Source organism: Geospiza fortis, unplaced genomic scaffold (assembly GCF_000277835.1).
Source record: "Geospiza fortis unplaced genomic scaffold, GeoFor_1.0 scaffold55, whole genome shotgun sequence".
Lineage (NCBI taxonomy): Eukaryota > Metazoa > Chordata > Aves > Passeriformes > Thraupidae > Geospiza > Geospiza fortis.
In genome coordinates this window covers 10,619,593-10,637,874 of record NW_005054308.1, presented here as the reverse complement: position 1 = coordinate 10,637,874, position 18,282 = coordinate 10,619,593, and the positions used below count along the sequence as shown (strand labels likewise).

The 18,282-nt window shown below is 53.6% G+C and overlaps 2 protein-coding genes across 2 annotated transcripts in view; both read left to right on the top strand.

Moving 5' to 3' along the window:
• The window catches only part of STK10 (serine/threonine kinase 10), a 46,542-nt gene extending 34,334 nt beyond the window's left edge, over nucleotides 1-12,208 (top strand). Inside the window, exons 7-19 of the mRNA XM_031055225.1 lie at nucleotides 530-611; nucleotides 1,469-1,603; nucleotides 2,300-3,010; nucleotides 4,202-4,332; nucleotides 5,550-5,673; nucleotides 6,497-6,676; nucleotides 7,241-7,333; nucleotides 7,497-7,626; nucleotides 8,032-8,156; nucleotides 8,810-8,998; nucleotides 9,266-9,391; nucleotides 9,842-9,955; nucleotides 10,057-12,208. Coding sequence (XP_030911085.1) covers nucleotides 530-611; nucleotides 1,469-1,603; nucleotides 2,300-3,010; nucleotides 4,202-4,332; nucleotides 5,550-5,673; nucleotides 6,497-6,676; nucleotides 7,241-7,333; nucleotides 7,497-7,626; nucleotides 8,032-8,156; nucleotides 8,810-8,998; nucleotides 9,266-9,391; nucleotides 9,842-9,955; nucleotides 10,057-10,197 — 2,281 coding nt within the window. The 3' untranslated portion in view covers nucleotides 10,198-12,208. The remainder of the gene's footprint in view (nucleotides 1-529; nucleotides 612-1,468; nucleotides 1,604-2,299; nucleotides 3,011-4,201; nucleotides 4,333-5,549; nucleotides 5,674-6,496; nucleotides 6,677-7,240; nucleotides 7,334-7,496; nucleotides 7,627-8,031; nucleotides 8,157-8,809; nucleotides 8,999-9,265; nucleotides 9,392-9,841; nucleotides 9,956-10,056) is intronic.
• Nucleotides 12,168-18,282, top strand: part of SH3PXD2B (SH3 and PX domains 2B) — a 72,783-nt gene continuing 66,668 nt past the window's right edge. The window contains exon 1 of the mRNA XM_031055224.1: nucleotides 12,168-12,172. Coding sequence (XP_030911084.1) covers nucleotides 12,168-12,172 — 5 coding nt within the window. The remainder of the gene's footprint in view (nucleotides 12,173-18,282) is intronic.

Genomic DNA, 18,282 nt, shown 5'->3' with positions numbered 1-18,282 from the left:
TGGCTGGCAGAGCCCTGGAGCCACAGCAGTGTCACAGCAGTGTCCCAGTGACTGTCACAGGCAGCAGCCAGGGTGGGAGCTGCCTCTGGAGCTGCCCAGAAGGGACATCAGGGCCACGCTCTGCAGCTCAGAGCTGCACTTTGCAGGCTGAGGGTGCCCTCCTATGGGGCTCCTGCTCCTTCACAGCCACCCTTGCCCGCTGGATGGCTCCTTGTCCTCAAGCAGCTCCTGCTGCCATGGGCTCCTCTGGGGGACAGCTGCTGTGCCCTGCCCTGCCTGTGCCTGGGGCTCAGTCCCCACCACCTGCTGCCAGCGCAGCAAAAGGCAGAACCTGGTCCCTGACCTGGCCCTGTTGCTGCTTCTCATACAAATAATCAGAATTACTGAGCACGGGGTTTCCCATGGGAGCAAAATGCTGATTATGGCCAGTTGCAAGCTGGGGGCAGAACCTGCTGAGGGATCAAGCTGATCCCTCTGCTATTTGAGGCCTTTCCTGTGCTGAGTTTCTCACCACCAGCTGTGTTTTAAGGTCCCTGGAGTTCAGAGATTTCCTGAAGAAGGCGCTGGACAAGAACCCAGAGACCCGGCCCAGTGCTGCCCAGCTGCTGGAGGTAGGGACCAGACCAGTGACCCCAGACTGGATTCTGATTATTTCTGTCTTGTTTAGAAAGTTCATAGCACTTTTCAGCCATTGAAACTGTCCAAAAAGGATCACCAATGCTTTTCCCTTTGGAGCAACTTGCAGAGCCCCTGTGGACACCATGTGCAGCAGAAGCAGCTCCTGTAAACACCCCTGTGGCAGCCTGCTTGGGCTGTACCTGGTTGGCCCTGGCTGAAATTCAATTCCTTTCCTTCTGTCCCTTCCCAAAATCACAGCAAAAACTGGAAGCCGCTGTGAGCAGCGTGATCCCAGAGCTGTGAGCAGTGTGATCCCAGTGCTGTGAGCAGCGTGATCCCAGAGCTGTGAGCAGTGTGATCCCACTGTGAACACTCTGATCCCAGAGCTGTGAGCACTGAGTGATCCCAGTGTTCTGAGCAGTGTGATCCCAGAGCTGTGAGCAGTGTGATCCCACTGTGAACAGTCTGATCCCAGTGCTGTGAGCACTGAGTGATCCCAGTGCTGTGAGCACTGACTGATTCCAACCCCATTCCAATTAAATCTCCCCCCAGGCTCTCTTTGCTCTCAGGGATCCTGCAGACTGCTCCTGGTGACATTCTGTGGGCAGATGTCCCTTGTCTAAATCCCACTGCTGCTTTTTTTGGTGGGGGGATTGCTGCCATGAAGCAGCTTTGGGGAGCACCTGAGGGTCAGTGTGCCCTAACTTCTCTCCTCTGAATTCCTCTGGGGGTAAATCCCAGTGACACTGGAAGGAACCACCCCCTCAGGTCTCTGAAAGCCCAGAGTCATCCTTGTGCTCCCAAGGTGTGACTTTGGCCAGCTGAGATTTTCCCTGTGCTTGGTTTTCAGCATCCCTTTGTCAGCAAGGTCACCAGCAACAGGGCCCTGCGGGAGCTGGTGGCCGAGGCCAAGGCTGAGGTGATGGAGGAGATCGAGGACAGTCGGGATGAAGCAGAGGAGGACGACTCCTTGGAGTCTGCCTCGGTGAGCAGCTGCACCGCTGTGGTTGTTCTGAGGGAAAGAACCTGGCGGTTTTTTCAGCTTCCAAAAACTGTTTTGGGACACATCAGGTGGAGGGGAAGTGGTTGATCGGCCAGGGAGGGGCTGGGTTGTGGTGGCTGCCAAGGGCATGGAGAAATAATGGTGCCCAGTGCCCACTCACAGGAGGGGCTCTGAAAAGTGGTTAACAAACAAAAGGAAAAGGGGAAAAAAAAAGGGAAGTAAGCCCTGCTGCAGGCTGGAGAAACTGGAGGGGAAGCAAAGCCAGCGGCACGTGGAGGGAGCACCAGCCCAAGGAGGGAGCTGGGCAGATCTGCCCCTGGGCTTGGCTCTTTGCAGGGGACATCTCAGAGCTGCTTGGGGACATGTCTCAACCTCCCTCCTCCGTCACAAAGGGAAGTGGCTCCTCCACAGTGGAGTTAGCCACGGGAAAATGAAAGGTCCTCATCTGCCTCTTAAGGATGTGCAGGTTCTGGGGCTTTTTCATTGCTCCTCTTCCTCCCCACCAGGATCCTTGGGGCCACCAACCTGGGGACGGATGGAAGCATCCCAGGGCAGATGTCCTGAAAGGGACATTCCCTCCCAGTTTAGTTCAGGGTGACCTTGCTGTGCCTTGTAGCCCTCGCAGTTGTGTTGAGTGGTGGTGCCAAACCCAACATCTGCCCTTGCCTGTCTCTGCAGCCCCCTGGGAAGCACAAGAGGGACCCCTCTGAGGTGAGCCAGCTGAGCTTTGATGGGGAGAAACCTCCAGACTCATCCTTGCCCAAAGCCCTGAACGGCTCCATGGGCACTGGCAAGGACACCACAGAGAGCCAGAGCCACAAAGCCTCAGACAAAGGGGTGAGCAGTGACAGTGACAAACTGGAGAGCAACCACTCCACAAAACCCAGCTCGGCCTCCTCGGCCACCCAGGACAAGCTGGACATCATCCTGCAGCCAGGACATTTGAGAAACTCAACGGAGGGGAGCAAGGAGCCCAGGCTGGGCAGGGAGGAGAGGAAGAGCATCGAGGAGAGGAAGAGCATTGGGGAGGGGAAGAGCCTTGAGGAGAGGAAGAGCATCGGGGAGGGGAAGAGCCTTGAGAAGAGGAAGAGTATCGAGGAGAGGAAGAGCATCGGGGAAGGGAAGAACATCGAGGAGAGGAAGAGCCTTGGAGAGAGGAAGAGCATGGGGGAGAGGAAGAGCATGGTGGAGCGACCAGAGAGCGTTTTCCTGGAGAACTTCGGCGAGGAGAAGCTGGCCAATGGAAGCCTGGAGCCCCTGGGGCCATTCCCCCGCTCCAAAAGGGACTCAGATTCCGGCAGCACTTCGGCCTCCGAGAGCATGGACCTCACCATCTCCTTGTCTGCTGACCTGTCCCTCAACAGGGAGAGCGGCTCCATCTCCCTCAAGGTGAGAGTGCTGCCAGAGGGTGCTGGAGAAGGTGCAGGAGGGAGGAGCCCTTCCCCAGAGAAAGCTTTCCAGGGTTTGTTTCCATGCTGTCCCAGCTGGGCTCAGGCCAGCACAGCATCCACAGGTGGGCTGAGCTGTGCCAGGGGGATGTGGCACATCCTCAGGTGAAGGAGGAGCTCTTGGTGGAGCTGCTGAAGGTTCATGTGTCCTCTTCTGTGCCAGGCCACTGAAATCTAGGGGAAGTGTGATGTCTTGTGTCTATTTTGTGTGCAGTAACCACACCATGACCCTGACTTGTCCTTGCTCAAGGGTGAAACCCCAAATGGGGCTTCCTAAATTTTATCCATAGTCCATCATTCTGCTGCTCTTCCTTAGCACTCCTGATCCCAGGGAAAAGCTCATGTGGGCTTGTGCCTCTCAGTTTTCCCAACCTGCCCTGCATCTGGCCTGGTTTGTGTCAGCAGGGACTGCACAAAGACCTCCCAGGCTTCTGGGCTTTTGCTAAAGCTTCCTGCAGCCTGGGAATGCTTGACCTGGAGCTGCCCAGGTCAGCAGGGCTTCGAGGAAGAGGCAAAATAACTGGAATGGTATTTGCTGAGCTCCAGGAGAAGAAATGCTGTGAGTTGAGGGGGCAGAGGGATGTGTTGCACAAGATCTTTGTCACGTTGCCTGCATGAGTGAGAACTTCCCAGCACAGAAACGTGCCTAAAAACCTTTCTTGGCAAAACCTTCCCCACCTCCTGCTGGGAGCTGGAGAGCCAGCATCCCCCAGAGCAGCCTGCAATCCCTAATGACTGGAAATGTGATGCTCTTGCACAGGAATTTCCTCCTCCTCCTCCTTTCCAGGACACCTGGAATCCTTGAGGAGGATGCCACACAGAGATTTGCTCTCTGAGTTGGTCCTTTAGAAGGGGAAAGGAGTTTTTTTGGGTTTTTCAGGGAGTAAGCCATGTGAGGAAGGTGAGGAAGGGTCTTTGGGAGGTGGGTCAGGTTTGTTCAGGGTAGAAGTCCCACTGCTTTGGTAGCCAGGCTGGATCTCCAAACTCACTGATGGCTTGTGCTCCGTGTGGTTTCCTTCTGTATGTTCCTCATGAAAAACACAGCACTAAACTTGCTCTGAGGGCTCCAGTGCAGCTCTGGCAGCCCTGGGGAGCTGCTTCAGGGCCCCTCCTCTCCTCCTGCCCACCCCAGGACTCGCGGCTGCAGAAGAAGACCCTGAAACGCACCCGCAAGTTCGTGGTGGACGGCGTGGAGGTGAGCGTCACCACCTCCAAGATCATCAGCGAGGACGAGAAGAAGGATGAAGAAATGAGGTTCCTCAGGCAAGTGGGGCACTGGGGTGGAGGAAAAGCAGGGTTTTCCTCTCTGTGAGCTAATCCAGCTAAAGTGCTCTTGGTTGTCTTGGTCCCACTGGGACAGGGGAAGGAGGGATTCAGCTCAACATGCAGCAAGGCTGTGACAAGGGGAGGTTTGTTGTGGCTGGCTCTGTCCCCTGGGGATGACTGAACGTGTCCCCAGGGCTGCAGATGCCTGGCTCAGTGGAAATTAGCTCGGAAATCTTCTCAAGATGCTCCTCTCCCTTTTGTTCTCAAATCTCCTCAGACTTCATTAACAGAATGGCCAAGGGAGTTGTAAACTCCTGGAGCATTATTTAATATTCATGGGTGTATCCTCCCTGCTTGATGACTCCTTTGCAGATCTTACAGCTTTCAAACCTCCCTGACTTATCCTCAGAAAGAGGAGCTGCCGTTTCTAGCACTGAAATGAAAAGGCCCTTAAAATAATTAAAATACAAATTGTTTCATTTGATGCCCAATTCCAGGCTCCCTTGCGTTGCTCTCGGGGACTCCCTGAGAGGATAATTTGTCCTAAACACTGTGTCCCTGTGGCTGCCTTATTCCTCAGCCCCAATATCAGGTTTATGTAAAAGCTCATTAGCAGAGCTCATTTACTGAGGTGCTGAACATCAGGTTCCTGAGGGCCTTTTGGGTGATTCCTGAGGTGCTTTTGGGTGAGCTGGATGAGGGGAGAGATGCAACGTCACCAGAGATGGGTCAGAATTTGGGAAAACTGCCCTTTTTGCCACCCAGGTGTGATTAAGAATGGATACAGAGCACAGAGGCCAGGCCAGCGCAGTCCAGCTTGGGACTTGAGGAGCAGTGAGCACTAACCCAGCTGGCACAATGGGTATTTGGGTATTTGGGCTGCTGGGGGACACCAGTGCCTGCAGAACCACCTCAGGAGCCTTGGCAGGGCTCGTTTGGGGAGCTGTGAATGCTAAAGGGCCCTACCTGTGGGAGCTGGTGGTTTTCCAGCAGTTCCCATGAGTAGCATCCTGCTCCCTGCAGTGTCCCAGCGCCTGGAGCACGTCAGGCAGCTGGGATGTCCCTCCTGCCTGTGCTCACAGCAGCCCAGGGTGCTGTGGGCTGCAGCTTCCACTCCCTGCTGGAACACTGCTTGTGGACGTGCCCATCTGTGCCCTCTGAGCTTGCCTGACCCTGCACCTCTGTGTCCCCCTGCCCACCCCGCCCCTCTGCAGGCGCCAGGAGCTGCGCGAGCTGCGTCTGCTGCAGAAGGAGGAGCACAGGAACCAGGCCCAGCTGAACAGCAAACACCAGCTGCAGCAGGAGCAGATGCTGCGGCGCTTCGAGCAGGAGATGATGGTAGGAGGGCAGGGAGAACCCTGGGAACCAGCTGGGAACCCAGCTCAGGGATGCTGTCTGGGTTGCAACAGCCTTGGGCGTCGCAGGAACCCCTTTGGGATGTGAAGCATGGATGGAGGATGGAGGTTTTGTGGGCATTAAGCACCCTGGGAAGCACTGGCAGCCTTTGCCTGGCAGGGTGTAGCAGGGAAAGGGTTGTTCTGGACTTTCTCCCTTTAATGATCTTTTCTTTGATGTCTGTTCATGGCTACTGTGAGAAACAGTTTATAGTGCTGTTGTAATTCACAGGAAAAAAAACCAAAACTTTAAATAAGAAAGCAGCACGGCCTGAGTGTGACAGCAGGAAATCTGGCAAGGCTTGGAGTGCAAATTGAATAAACTGGCCTCACACACTTGGTCCCTTCTGTTGAAGCAAAATAATATTGTAGCTAATCGCACAATGGTGTGGGTTGGAAGGGACCTTAAAGATCTTCTCCTTCCATGGCACGGGGGCAGTGTTGGAGCACAGAGCTCCAAACACTGTGAGGTGTTGGTTGGAAGTTTCCCTCCTCTGGAAAGAGGCTCAGTGTTGGAGCACAGAGCTCCAAACACTGTGAGATGTTGGTTGCAAGTTTCCCTTGTCTCTAAAGGAGCTCAATGTTGGAGCACAGAGCTCCAAACGTTTGTGAGGCGTTGGTTGGAAGTTTCCCTCCTCTCTAAAGAGACTCAACCCAAGCAAGAACAACCCCCTACCCCCTTTTACTTTTTTCCTCTTTTCACTTTTCTCTTTAAACTTTTGGAAGGCAACGAAGCAGGAACCCTAACCCTAACCTTTCCTGGGCAGGCAAAGAAGAAGTTCTACGACACAGAGCTGGAGAACCTGGAGAGGCAGCAGAAGCAGCAGATCGAGAGGATGGAGCAGGAGCACGGGCTGCGGCGGCGCGAGGAGGCCAAGCGCATCCGCCTGGAGCAGGAGCGCGACCACGCGCGCTTCCTGGAGCAGCTCAAGCAGATGAAGAAGGAGGTGAAAATTGGGGATGGGAGGGAGGGAAGGTGATGTCCTGCACCTCTTTCTTCCTGGGAAGTTCAGCATTTCTCGTGGCAGAACTTGAGAGGGAAGCAGTTGGTGCTTTAGGAGGAAAGTCTTGATTTTGGGTGGTTCCTGAGGTGCTCTTGGGTGATTCTTGAGAGTCTTTTGGATGATTCCTGAGGTCCTTTTGGGTGGTTCCTGAGGTGCTTTTTGGTGGTTCCTGAGATTTTTTGGGTGATTCCTGGGTGGTTTTTGGTGATTCCTCAGGTGCTTTTGGGTGATTCCTGAAGTTTTTTTGGTGATTCTTGAGGTGCTCTTGGGTGATTCCTGAGGTGCTTTTGGGTGAGTCTTGAGGTCCTTTTGGATGATTCCTGAGGTGTTTTGGATGGTTCCTGAAGTTTTCTCGGTGATTCCTGAGGTCCTTTTAGGTGGTTCCTGAAGTGTTTTTAGTTGATTCCTGAGGGCCTTTTGGGTGTTTCCTGAGCTGTTCAGTGACTGGAGGTAGGGTTGTTCCTGGCCTAAAGAGCCCTACAGGGAAATTTAATTTCTTCCCCGCAGGTGAAGAACGAGATTGAGAAGCTGCCACGGCAGCAGCGCAAAGGGAACCTGAAGGCGAAGATGGACGACTTCTCCCAGAAAAAACAAACCATGGTGAGACTCAGGGACCATCCCCGCAGCCCCAAGACTGGGAAATGTGCAGCAGAATAAAGCATCCTTCCTGCTGCAGGGACTGGCACGTTCTGAAACACCAGCAGCTGCTTCCCAAGCTGCAGCAGAAGGAGAGCTCATGGTGGCACCGCTGCTTTGTTAACAGGAACAGGAGTTTTTGGCCAAGCAGAAGGAGGACCTGGAGCAGGCCATGAAGAACATCATTTCCCAGAACAAAAGAGAGATCTGTGACAAGGAGCGTGAGTGCCTCAACAAGAAGCAGCAGCTGATGAGAGGTGGGTGGCAAAGGCTGGGAGGGAGGGGAGGGAGTGCTGCAGCCATGGCTTTATCCAGCCCTGGCTCTTCCCACGCAGCAGATGCTGTGACAGAGCTGCAAGCTGGCAGGATGGGATGTGGAAAAAACCAGCCTTGCCAGGTCCTGTCTAAATGTTTAACAATAATAATACTTAGTGCTTTAATCTTCAAAGTGCTTTACAAATATGAACCAATTAGGCTTCATAATTGCAAGAAATCAGGTTCCAATATGGTTTGCAACCAGTTTCGCATGGAAAACAGGAGGTGAATGATCACCCCCAACATCTGCTGCATTGTTGGTGTGCACAGAGGTTTCTCGAGCTTGGGACACTGTGTGTGACCAGGGTGGGAGGCCAGGGTGGGTGATCTCCTGCTCCTCCCCACAGACCGGGAAGCTTCCATCTGGGATCTGGAGGAGCGTCAGCAGCAGGAGAAGCACCAGCTCATCAAGCAGCAGCTGAAGGACCAGTATTTCCTCCAGAGGCACGAGCTGCTCAGGAAGCATGAGAAGGTGAAGGATTTACACCCTCCCATGCTGGTGTGGGCCAGCAAAGTGTCCAGGTGTCCTTGGGTGCTTCCCTTCCAGGCTGAAAGGGGGAAATCACCAAGGCTGTGTTCAATATGGGCCATTCACTTAAGAGCTGGCCTCAATCCTTGTGGCTCCCTTCCAACTCAGAATATTCTGTAATTTTATGAATTCTGTAATTCTAAGGATGGGTTGGGAGTTAAAGGGCTTGATCATTATTAGTGGAAAAGAACCAGAGTAAAGCTGGTGTCAAGAAGGCAATGAAGCCTTCTTGCCTGGGGCGTGTGCTCTGTGTTGTGTGCATTTAATGTGCAAGAAGTTGGGAATTCTGGGGGGCTTTTCTGGAAATCTGCCACTGCCCAGGATTTGACATGGTTGACTCCCAGAGCATGCGGTGAAGACTGGCACTTCCAGCCCCTTCTCCTCTGCTTTCCCAGCGTGTTCAGTCCTTGCCATCCCTTCTTATCCCTCTGGAGTGTCACCAGCCACCTCCAGGCTACTCCCAAATGTGCCCTCCAGCTGTCCCTGGAGTGTCACCAGCCACCTCCAGGCTACTCCCAAATGTGCCCTCCAGCTGTCCCCGCTCTGCTCAGGGCTCTGGGGAGGTGTCCCTCCCTCTGAGCCCCGTGTGCCTGCAGGAGAGGGAGCAGATGCAGCGCTACAACCAGCGCATGCTGGAGCAGCTGAAGGTGAGGCAGCAGCAGGAGAGGGCCCGGCTGCCCAAAATCCAGCGCAGCGAGGGCAAGACCCGCATGGCCATGTACAAGAAGAGCCTCCACATCCACTCCAGCGGCAGCGCCTCTGAGCAGAGGGAGAAGATCAAACAGGTCAGGGCCTGGAAAGGCACCAGGAGTTGAGGCTTGGCTTGGTGGGGGTGGAGAAAGCTGCATTTTCCCAAATTCCAGAGTTTAACTTACTGCTGGGTTGGAGGGCTCTGTTCTGTGGCGCCGCGTGTGGTTTTCAGCGCTGCCTCCATCGTGACAAAGCAGCACAAATTCCTTCTTTGCTGTGCAATAATGGAAGCTGGGCTGGTGTGTCAGGCAGCCCCAGAGGCCAGGGCAATGCTGCCTACACATTGCTTTTCTGTCTTCCAGTTTGCCCTGCAGGAGGAGAAGAGGCAGAAGGCAGAGCGGCTGCACCAGCAGCAGAAGCACGAGTCGCAGATGAAGGACATGCAGGCCCAGTGTGAGAGCAACACCAACGAGCTCCAGCACCTCCAGGTACTCATCCCTCGTGGCTTGGGCTGCCAGAGCTGCCTGTGCAGGGCTCAGCCTCTGGAGGAGTGCCTGCAGAGGACTCTCAGGGGTTGATGTCCCCTTGCTCTTGCCTTGAGAGGGTTTTGTTGCCTTGTCTAAACATGGAGCTCAGAGCTCTGAATGTCTCTCCCTACGACAAATCCTGTAAGAAATAGATGTAACTAAAGCTGACAAGCCAAGAAACACTTATAATATATGATAATTAAGAAATAATTAGCTTCTGATTGTAATAACATGAATTATAACATCTGCATTGTCTCACCCTTCACATGAGACTGGAAATGGAATAAAATTTTTTTAAACACCTCTCAGTTACCCCATCCCTAAGTCAGAAAAGAGCTTATTCCAGCATTTGACCACTGGATGCACAGTTCCAGCTGCTGATGGGTGTTGTGTTTGCTGGTGTGTTTTTAGAATGAGAAGTGTCACCTCCTGATCGAGCACGAAACGCAGAAGCTGAAGTCCCTGGATGAGAGCCACAACCAGCACATGAAGGAGTGGAGGGACAAGCTGAGACCACGGAAGAAGGTGGGGCTGTGAGCAGGGTGTCCTGGCTGGCTGGAGGGGACAGTGCCCATAGCTCCAGAGCCATCTCAAACCCAGCTCTTGTGTTGTTCTCTTTGCTCAAGGCCCTGGAGGATGAGCTGAACCAGAAGAAGCGTGAGCAGGAGATGTTCTTCAAGCTGAGCGAGGAGGCCGATGGACAGGTGCCGGTGTCACCAACCAAACACGCCAAGTTCGTCCCCTTCAGCTCCTCAGAGAGCTTGTAACACCTGGCAGGCCACCAGCTGGGACTGGCCGTGTCCTCCTGGGCTGCAGGGGACAGCTTGGACTGGGAAGAGCCTCTCACAGCCCCTTGTCACCACAGCCTGGGATAAACGTGTTCTCTGCACTGAGGGACGCTGGCTGGAACTTGGGGTGGCTGTCCCAGGAGCTCCAGGCTGGGATTTGGGGCAGGAGCCTCTCTGGATTGCACTTGCACTGATGGCTGGATGCTTCCTGGGTGAGCCTGGTGCTCCCTGGGTTTGTCAGCTCAGACTGGAGCAGTGACCACTCTGATCAGGAGAAACAGCCCCTCGGGGCAGGGCTGTCACCTCCCTCTCCACCTTGGCTGCTCCTGTCCCCGGCCTGGCCTGGGGCACAGCAGCTCTGGCATTGTCTTAAACAAACCCTGGCCTTCGACTTACCCCTCTCCACCACGGCCCTTTTATTGCCACAGAGGGACAGAGATTTGGGGGTTTTTTTGCCTTGGGAGAGCTGGGTTTTTTCTTTCCTCCTGCTCCCCACACGGCCTGTGCAGAAAAGGGCTGGATGTCCTCCCAAAGATGCTCCTGCCCTTCCTTTGCTGTGACCAGTGGCACTGAAATAAACACCCCAGCCCCTCTGGCACTAACTCTGTTCTCAGAGGCTGGTTTGGGCTGGTTGCAATGCCCAGCTGGCTGTAGGCTCTTGAGGCAGTGCAGGTGCAGAGGGGACACTGGGGACAGCGCTCAGTCCTGCGGTGACACGGTGACTGTCACTGTCATGTGCCTTGGGGATGAGTGGGGCTGAAGGGTGTTACAGCCAGAGCTCTCATGATCACACAGCTCCTTGAGGCTGGGTTTTCAGTCTGTCCTGTGTGGGGCTCTGGGTCAGGCAGCCTGGCCAGCAGGGATGGCTGCAGAGCATCACTGGGGAGGAGCAGTGGGACAAGGGAAGAGGAGATGCAAACGGGGCTTGTTGCTCCCGGCACCTCCTTGTCCGCTGATGTCTCGTCTCCCTGTGATGTGCCACAGCTTTTTGGATGGTTCTCCTGGCTGGGAGTCGTGGCAGAGGGGCAGAGCAGGTCCTCTGTCCTCTCTGTCCCCTCCTGGGGCACAAGGCAGGGCTTGGCTGAGCTGCTGGGTGGGACTGGGAGCACAGAGCTGGGGAGGGGTCAGGGACCCCACCGGCAGCACCTTCTTCTTTACACAACCCAAAGGTGTAAGGCAGCACTTAAGTATTATTTTCTGGACAACGTTGTTTGTTTTAGACCTCTTTCATTAGCAAGAAAAAAATATTCCTGCTTAAAAAAAAAAAAAAAAGAAAATATAAGAAACAAATTGTTATTTTCAAGTCCCCTCTGTTGATTCACTGGCATTTCAGGGAAGGGTGGTATGTGATGTGCCTCACTTCTAGGTACTGGGCTGAAGGAGGCAGCCCCCAGGTCTTTGGATCTGGGGAGTGCATTTCCTACCCTTTTAGAACCCCTAATCCATATTTATAAACTTCCTGCAGGCTGGCAAGGCTCTGTCTCTTTGGGCCATCCCAGGTCACCTCTGATTTCACAGCAGTGATGTCTCTGTTAGTGAGCACAGGAAGGGTTCCTGCCCCACCTCCAAAACGTGGATTGTGCCTTCCAGATGTGCTAACACCTGGCTGGGAGCTGATGGAAGGTTAATGAATGCCAAGGGATGTTCCTAAATGGGACAAGGGCTGGCTGGAGACTGTATTCTGTGTTCTCTCCCTGGGTGTGCCAGGCTCCAGTACCCTGTCCCTCACCTGGAAGAGGGGCACATCATCTGCTGTCATGTTTACAGCATGGTTATCATTCTCCCTCCTTTCAAAAGAGGATTTTTTTGTTGTTCCCTGTTCAGAAGGAACCACAATTAAACCCAGCTTGCTTTTCAGGGGTGGATGGGACACGATTTTAAAAATTGTGGCTTCGAATAAAAAGGGTTTTTTTAATATTTTGTAAAATATCTTCAGTGGGGCTACCACCATGACGTAAAGACCTCTCTAATAAAGTAACAGACTGAGAAACCTGGGCATGGGTCTGATTTTGTGCCTGCTTGCCAGCTGTGACCTCAGCTCAGCTTTGCTTCTGCTCTGGGTTTTGCTGACTTGGAAAAACTTCTGGCATTTGAACTTTGCAAGGCTGGGTAAAGGCAAGCAGGAGCCTCTGCTGCTGCCCAGGGCAGGGACATCCTGGGCACCAGGCTGAGGCTCTGGGGTCTGAAGGGAAGCAGCCGCTCCCTGGGTGAGTTCAATGCACGCTCAGATGGTGCTGGGCTGACACTGCTCGGTGAGCTGTGAGTACTGCACCCGAGAGCAAAGCATTTCTGCAGGGTCCTTTTCCTTTTAATTAACGGCAATCTCACACAAACCCTTCAATTCCTTCAGTTCTCCCGAGGAGATGCCTCCCTGTCCCTTCCCATGCTCTCCTCTGCTCAGGAGGAGAAAAAAAATCTTATTTTGCCCTGTGGGTGCAGGGGGAAATCTCTGCCTCATCCCCTGGGCTGCTCAGGAAAGCTCCCACCGCAGAACCCAAACGGCCTTTGTGTCACCCTGATATTTTCTAAAAAATCCCCTTTGCCCAGGATTTTCTCTTGGGAAGCTGAGCAGCCTCAGAGAGGAATGAAAACCAAAATTAGCTGATTGCTGCTCCTGTGTTTGCTGCTTTGGAATGTGGCTTGGACATTGTTTGCCAACAGGTGAATGTTTGATTGGTTCCATGTGAATTGTTTTTAATTAATGACCAATCACCATCAGCTGTATCAGACTCTCTAGCTCAGTCATGAGTTTTTATTAATTATTCTTGTTAAGCCTTCTGATGTATCCTTTCTCTTTCTTTAGTATATAATATATAAATATTCTGAGGACTTGGAGTCAATTCTCATCTCTCACCTCGTCCTGGGGACCCTCACAAACACCACACCCTTTGTTCCCTGCTCACAACTTTTCACCTGCTGCTTTCATTGACTCCTCTCAAGGAACCCACATTAAATTAGGGCAGCCCATGGAGCTGCTGTGGGTTTACCCTCAGTTTTGGAAGGTTTTGCCAGAAGCTGCCAATTTAACCTTGGATTTCCTGCAGGAAAGGGCCTGGCTGGCAGTGCCCACCCCAGGTAAGTGCAGGATGTGAATTCAGGTGAGATGCTGAAAAGGAGATGGAGTTGGGAGTGTGAGGTGGTGCTGGTGAGGTTTTAAATGAGCAGAGAGAGAGGGATGAGCAAAGCCTGAGGGTTCCTGTCTCCTTGCTCCACAAGGAAGCAAGGAATGGAGTAGCTGAGGACGCATAATTAATCATTTTGTTTGTGTATAGCAGGACTGCAGTGGTCTCAGTGCATCCCAGGGAAGCAGGAGATCTCCTGGGAATATTTAACTTCATCTGCATGTCCTTGGCAGTGCCTGAGGGGAGCTTCAACCACGAGGATTTAACACATATATAAGTATATATATATAAGTACTGTATATTCCAGAAATAACTGTTAACTACCATTTCCTCCGGGTGCTAGGCTGAAAACAGAGTGAAAGTAAAAATATTTCTTCATTTTTCAAACCAGAGCTGACAGCCCTGAGCAGTTCCTGGTGCTGCAGCAGCTGCAGCATCCCCTGTGGTTCACTCCTGTCACATCTGGGCTCCAAACCCCTCTGGGCTGCCCAAGGCCTTTGGCAGCTGCTGATGCTGGAGCTCTCTGGGGGAAGAAAAGCAGGGCAGGCAGGGAGGGTCCTGGGGCTTGTGCCTCAGTGCTCTCCTCCCACGGCTGCATCCCTGCTCCCTCGGTCCCTGCAGGGCTCCTTGAGAGTCCTCTGGAGCCAAATGCTGCTCCAGTGGCCACTGCTTTATTCTCCAAATAAACTCCCCCCAGCCTGAGCAATCCAAGCTCCCTGGAGGTGCTGGCCCTGCCTTGCTGCTGGTGCTTGCTCTCCTGCCTGGGATGGGGCTGGATTTTGGGGGCAGTTTGTGCTGGCAGCCCATCCTGCACTGCTCTGGGCCCGATTCCAGGCTGGCAGGAGCTGGATGCTTGCTGCCCTTCTTCCTCTCGCTGCCCTTCTTCCTCTCTCTGCCCTTCCTCTCCCTGCTCTTCCTCCTCTCCCTGCTCTTCCTCCTCTCGCTGCTCTTCCTCTCGCTCACTAGATGGCATCACCCTGGAGCTCCTGAAGGGCTCTCCAGCTCTTTTCCCTGCATTTGGCACTCTCTGTGACATCCCTTTCACCAGATCTCTGCCTCTCCTCGGGCTTTCAGTACTTTTCTAGCCTGGTCCTCAGGAGTTTCCTTGTGCTCCCCCATTTTAGGCGCTCAGCATCCCCAGTGTGGGTTCTGCTCTCCTGGGCAGGATGGGTGCTGCCTGCTGCCAGCCTGGCTCTCATGGGTGGCACCTAAACCCTGCAATTCAGGGGTCACAGCAGTGGAAAATCACTCCTGCTGACTGCTGAGAGTCAGAGAGATCTGGACAAATGGAAAATCTCTGCTGGGCTGGGCTCCAGCTGCAGGGATGTGTCCTCTGTGTGGGTAGGAGCATCATTTTGGACTGATTTTTGTGAGGTGGCTCAGGGAGGATGGATGGATGGATGGATGGATGGATGGATAATGGATGATGGATGGATGGATGGATAATGGATGATGGATGGATGGATGGATGGATGGATGGATGGATGGATGGATGGATGATGGATGGAAGGATGGATGGAAGGATGGATGGATGGATGGATGGATGGATGATGGATGAATGGATGGATGATGGATGGATGGATGGATGATGGATGGATGGAAGGAAGGATGGATGGATGGATGGATGGATGGATGGATGGATGGATGGATGATGGATGGATGGATGGATGGATGATGGATGGAAGGATGGATGGATGGATGAATGGATGGATGATGGATGGATGGATGGATGGATGGATGGATGGATGGATGGATGGATGGATGATGGATGGATGGATGGATGGATGGATGGATGGATGGATGGATGGATGGATGATGGATGGATGGATGGATGGATAATGGATGATGGATGGATGGATGGATGGATGGATGGATGGATGGATGGATGGATGGATGGATGGATGCATTTGTTCTGTACTCAGGGAGGACCAGGACATTCAGGCTCCTGGCACAATCCCCCAGTTCTGGAATGGCCAAGTGAGCAGCAGCAGCAGCAGCAGAGGCTCTCCACGCCAGCACGGCTGCAGTCAGTGCTCCCTCTGCAGTCAGGGCTGATGATGGGGCACTGCCTTCTCATTCCCCTCCCTCCTGAGAGGAACAGCAGATTTGTCTTTCCAAACCAGCTGTGGGGCTGCTGGGAGATAAAAGAAACAATGGGAAGGATTCCACTGATTGATGAATGGGAAAAAGAGATTTGCTTTTACAAATAAACTGCAGGTTTGCTGATAAATGAAATTATACATTGAGAGATGAAAGGAACAATGGGGAAGAAAAACCCCTAAATTCCATAAGAATTAAAAAATAAAAGGAAGGATTATACATTAGAGGGAAATCTTTGGGAAATCTCTGGTATTTGGCGTTTTGGGAAGTCTGAACCTCTCAAGCAATTCAGCCAGTGGGGAAAGAGAGAAGGGAAATTGGGATAAAAAGGAGGCTGCATCCTCCAAAAATGTGAGAGACCCCAGGGGAATGCCCCATGGCCTCTCCCTTTATTGGAATAAAGTAAAAGGACTCTTCTGCCTCTTTTTTGGACATAAACCTCTGGTGTTTGGGGATTAATTTTCCTGACACCGAGCAGAGCTCAGGGACTGCCCAGCTGTGCCCAAACAGCTGGAGCCCACTCACAGCCGTGCAGAAACCCATTTATCCATTGGAGCTGAGGGATGGTTATTCAGAAGTCGTTCACCCTCTTGTTTTAACTTGCTCAGCTGATCCTGACAGGCACGAGGGAGAGCGCACGAGCCTGACTCTTGTGTAGGTCATGACCTCTCCGGTGTAGTTATTTTAGCACAGTTGTTTTATTTTATTTGGCTTCAGGAAGCTTCAGCCTGTGGTGAGGGCAGCAGGGGATGAATGTTTACCCTGAAACGCCCCAAGCTGCACCTGCAGCACCCAACCTTTTTGTGGGATGTGCTGCTGCCACGTCTCTGCTGTCCTGCAGCAGCATCCCCAGAGGTGTGGGCGAGCACAGGACTCCCAGGACACTCACAAACCCCTCATTTGGGCTCCCTTACAAACCCTTGGAGATTCCTTGAGGAACCCAGGGCACAGCACAGCCCCAGGCAGGCTCTGCCTCTCCACAGTCGATTCCCAGAGTATCTCCCAGGGGAGGTGATCTGGTCAGCATGCGGAGCCACTCCCCACTCCTCTCTAGAGCCCTCATTAGACTTGTTAATTAAGCACAGGAGCCATTTTGCAGCCTGAGCTGAGATTCTCTCCAAGCCCTGCTGGTTCCTGGGTGCTCATTAGCTGTGAGGAGTGATGGAATCCCCTCAGCAGGGCAGGGGAGAAGACAAGCTGATGCTTAAGTGCTTCTCTACCTTAATGCTTCTTTTCAGCATGTGAAGACCAGAAATTGTTTCATTCCTCTCTCAGTCAGCTTTCTCCACTGCTCCACATCTCAGTGTACACTCCCTGCTTTGGGTGTTTTCCACACCATGCTCTGGAGGATTTGTGCATCTCTCAGGGCTTTTAAACTGGTAAAGCTTCCTCTGCTCCAGCTTGGACCCTCCGCACAACACCAGGAGCTGCAGTTCCAGGTGTTGGTGCTGTCCCAGGCTCTTCATGAGCACTTCCAGCCCCAGCATCCCACGGGAATGTCAGTGACAGAAGGAGGGGAGGATTCCACAGCTCGTCTCCACTTCTCTTCAGGACACACCTGACTGAGCAGTGGTGACTGGGGCAGGAGTGGGGTGATGTGCAGTGACCCAGTGCTGGGTCTGCACCCCAGCAGGCACCAGGGAGGTGACCAGTGGCCTGATGTCCCCTCCACCCAGCCCAGCAACCCTTCTGCAGCCACCTCTGCAGGGGCTGGGGGCTTTGCTGAGGGGGAGGAGGATGAAGACGAGCCCTTGGGGAGGGGCAATAAAGCCCTGGCAAACTGCCTGCACCTCCATTAATTCTCTGGGGTGGCTGTAGCAAAGTTAATGGTATTTAAAAAGAGCCACATTTAAGGAGCCGCTAAGGAGTGAGATGAGTTGTTTATGATTAAATTAAATTCGTATGAAAACTAATGACCTGCCAGTGTAAGCCTTGAGTAACTTTATAATGTAATTAAAAGCCCAACGGGGGAGAGAGCTGTGGTTATGGCACGTGTTGAGGAGCTGCTGGGAGCACGGAGGCCTCGGGTAAGTGCTGGTGCAGAGAGGTGCCTGGGCACTGCCCTGGCTGCTCTCCTGGCACAAGGGCACAGTGGGCACAGAGGGGGGCTGCCAGGAGGAGAGGTGGGTGCAGGGGATCAGCTCCTGGCTCACAGGGATAGAATCATGGGCTGGCTTGGGCTGGAAGGGACCTTAGAGATCATCCCATTCCATGGGCAGGGACACCTTCCACCATCCCAGGTTGCTCCAGCCTGGCCTTGGACGCTGCCAGGGATGGAACTTCCCTGGACAACCTGTGCCATGCCTCAACACGCTCACGGTGAAGAATTCCTTCCTGATATCTAATCTCAGCCTGCTCTGACAGGAGCCATTCCCTGCTCCTGTCACTGCACGCCCTTGTGAGCAGGTATGCGGCTTGTCCTGGGCAAGGCAGCTCTGACCTGAGCAGGACAGACCCTCCCTGCTCATTCCCTGCTCCTGGAGGGACCTGGCTGCCGCCAGCAACCCGGGGGCACTGCTGTGATGGGACATCAGAACCATCCTTGGGCACTGCTGTGATGGGACATCAGAACCACCCTCGGGCACTGCTGTGATGGGACAGGAGCAGAACCACCCTCGGGCACTGCTGTGATGGGACATCAGAACCATCCTTGGGCACTGCTGTGATGGGACAAGAGCAGAACCACCCTCGGGCACTGCTGTGATGGGACAAGAGCGGAACCACGCTCAGGTAAGGGGGACAAACGGGACCCGTTCCCGAGAGGGGCACCGCGCTCTCCGAACCATCTCGCAGCGGCAGCAGCGGGCTGGGCACGGAGCGGGCACCGCGGGCACGGAGCGGG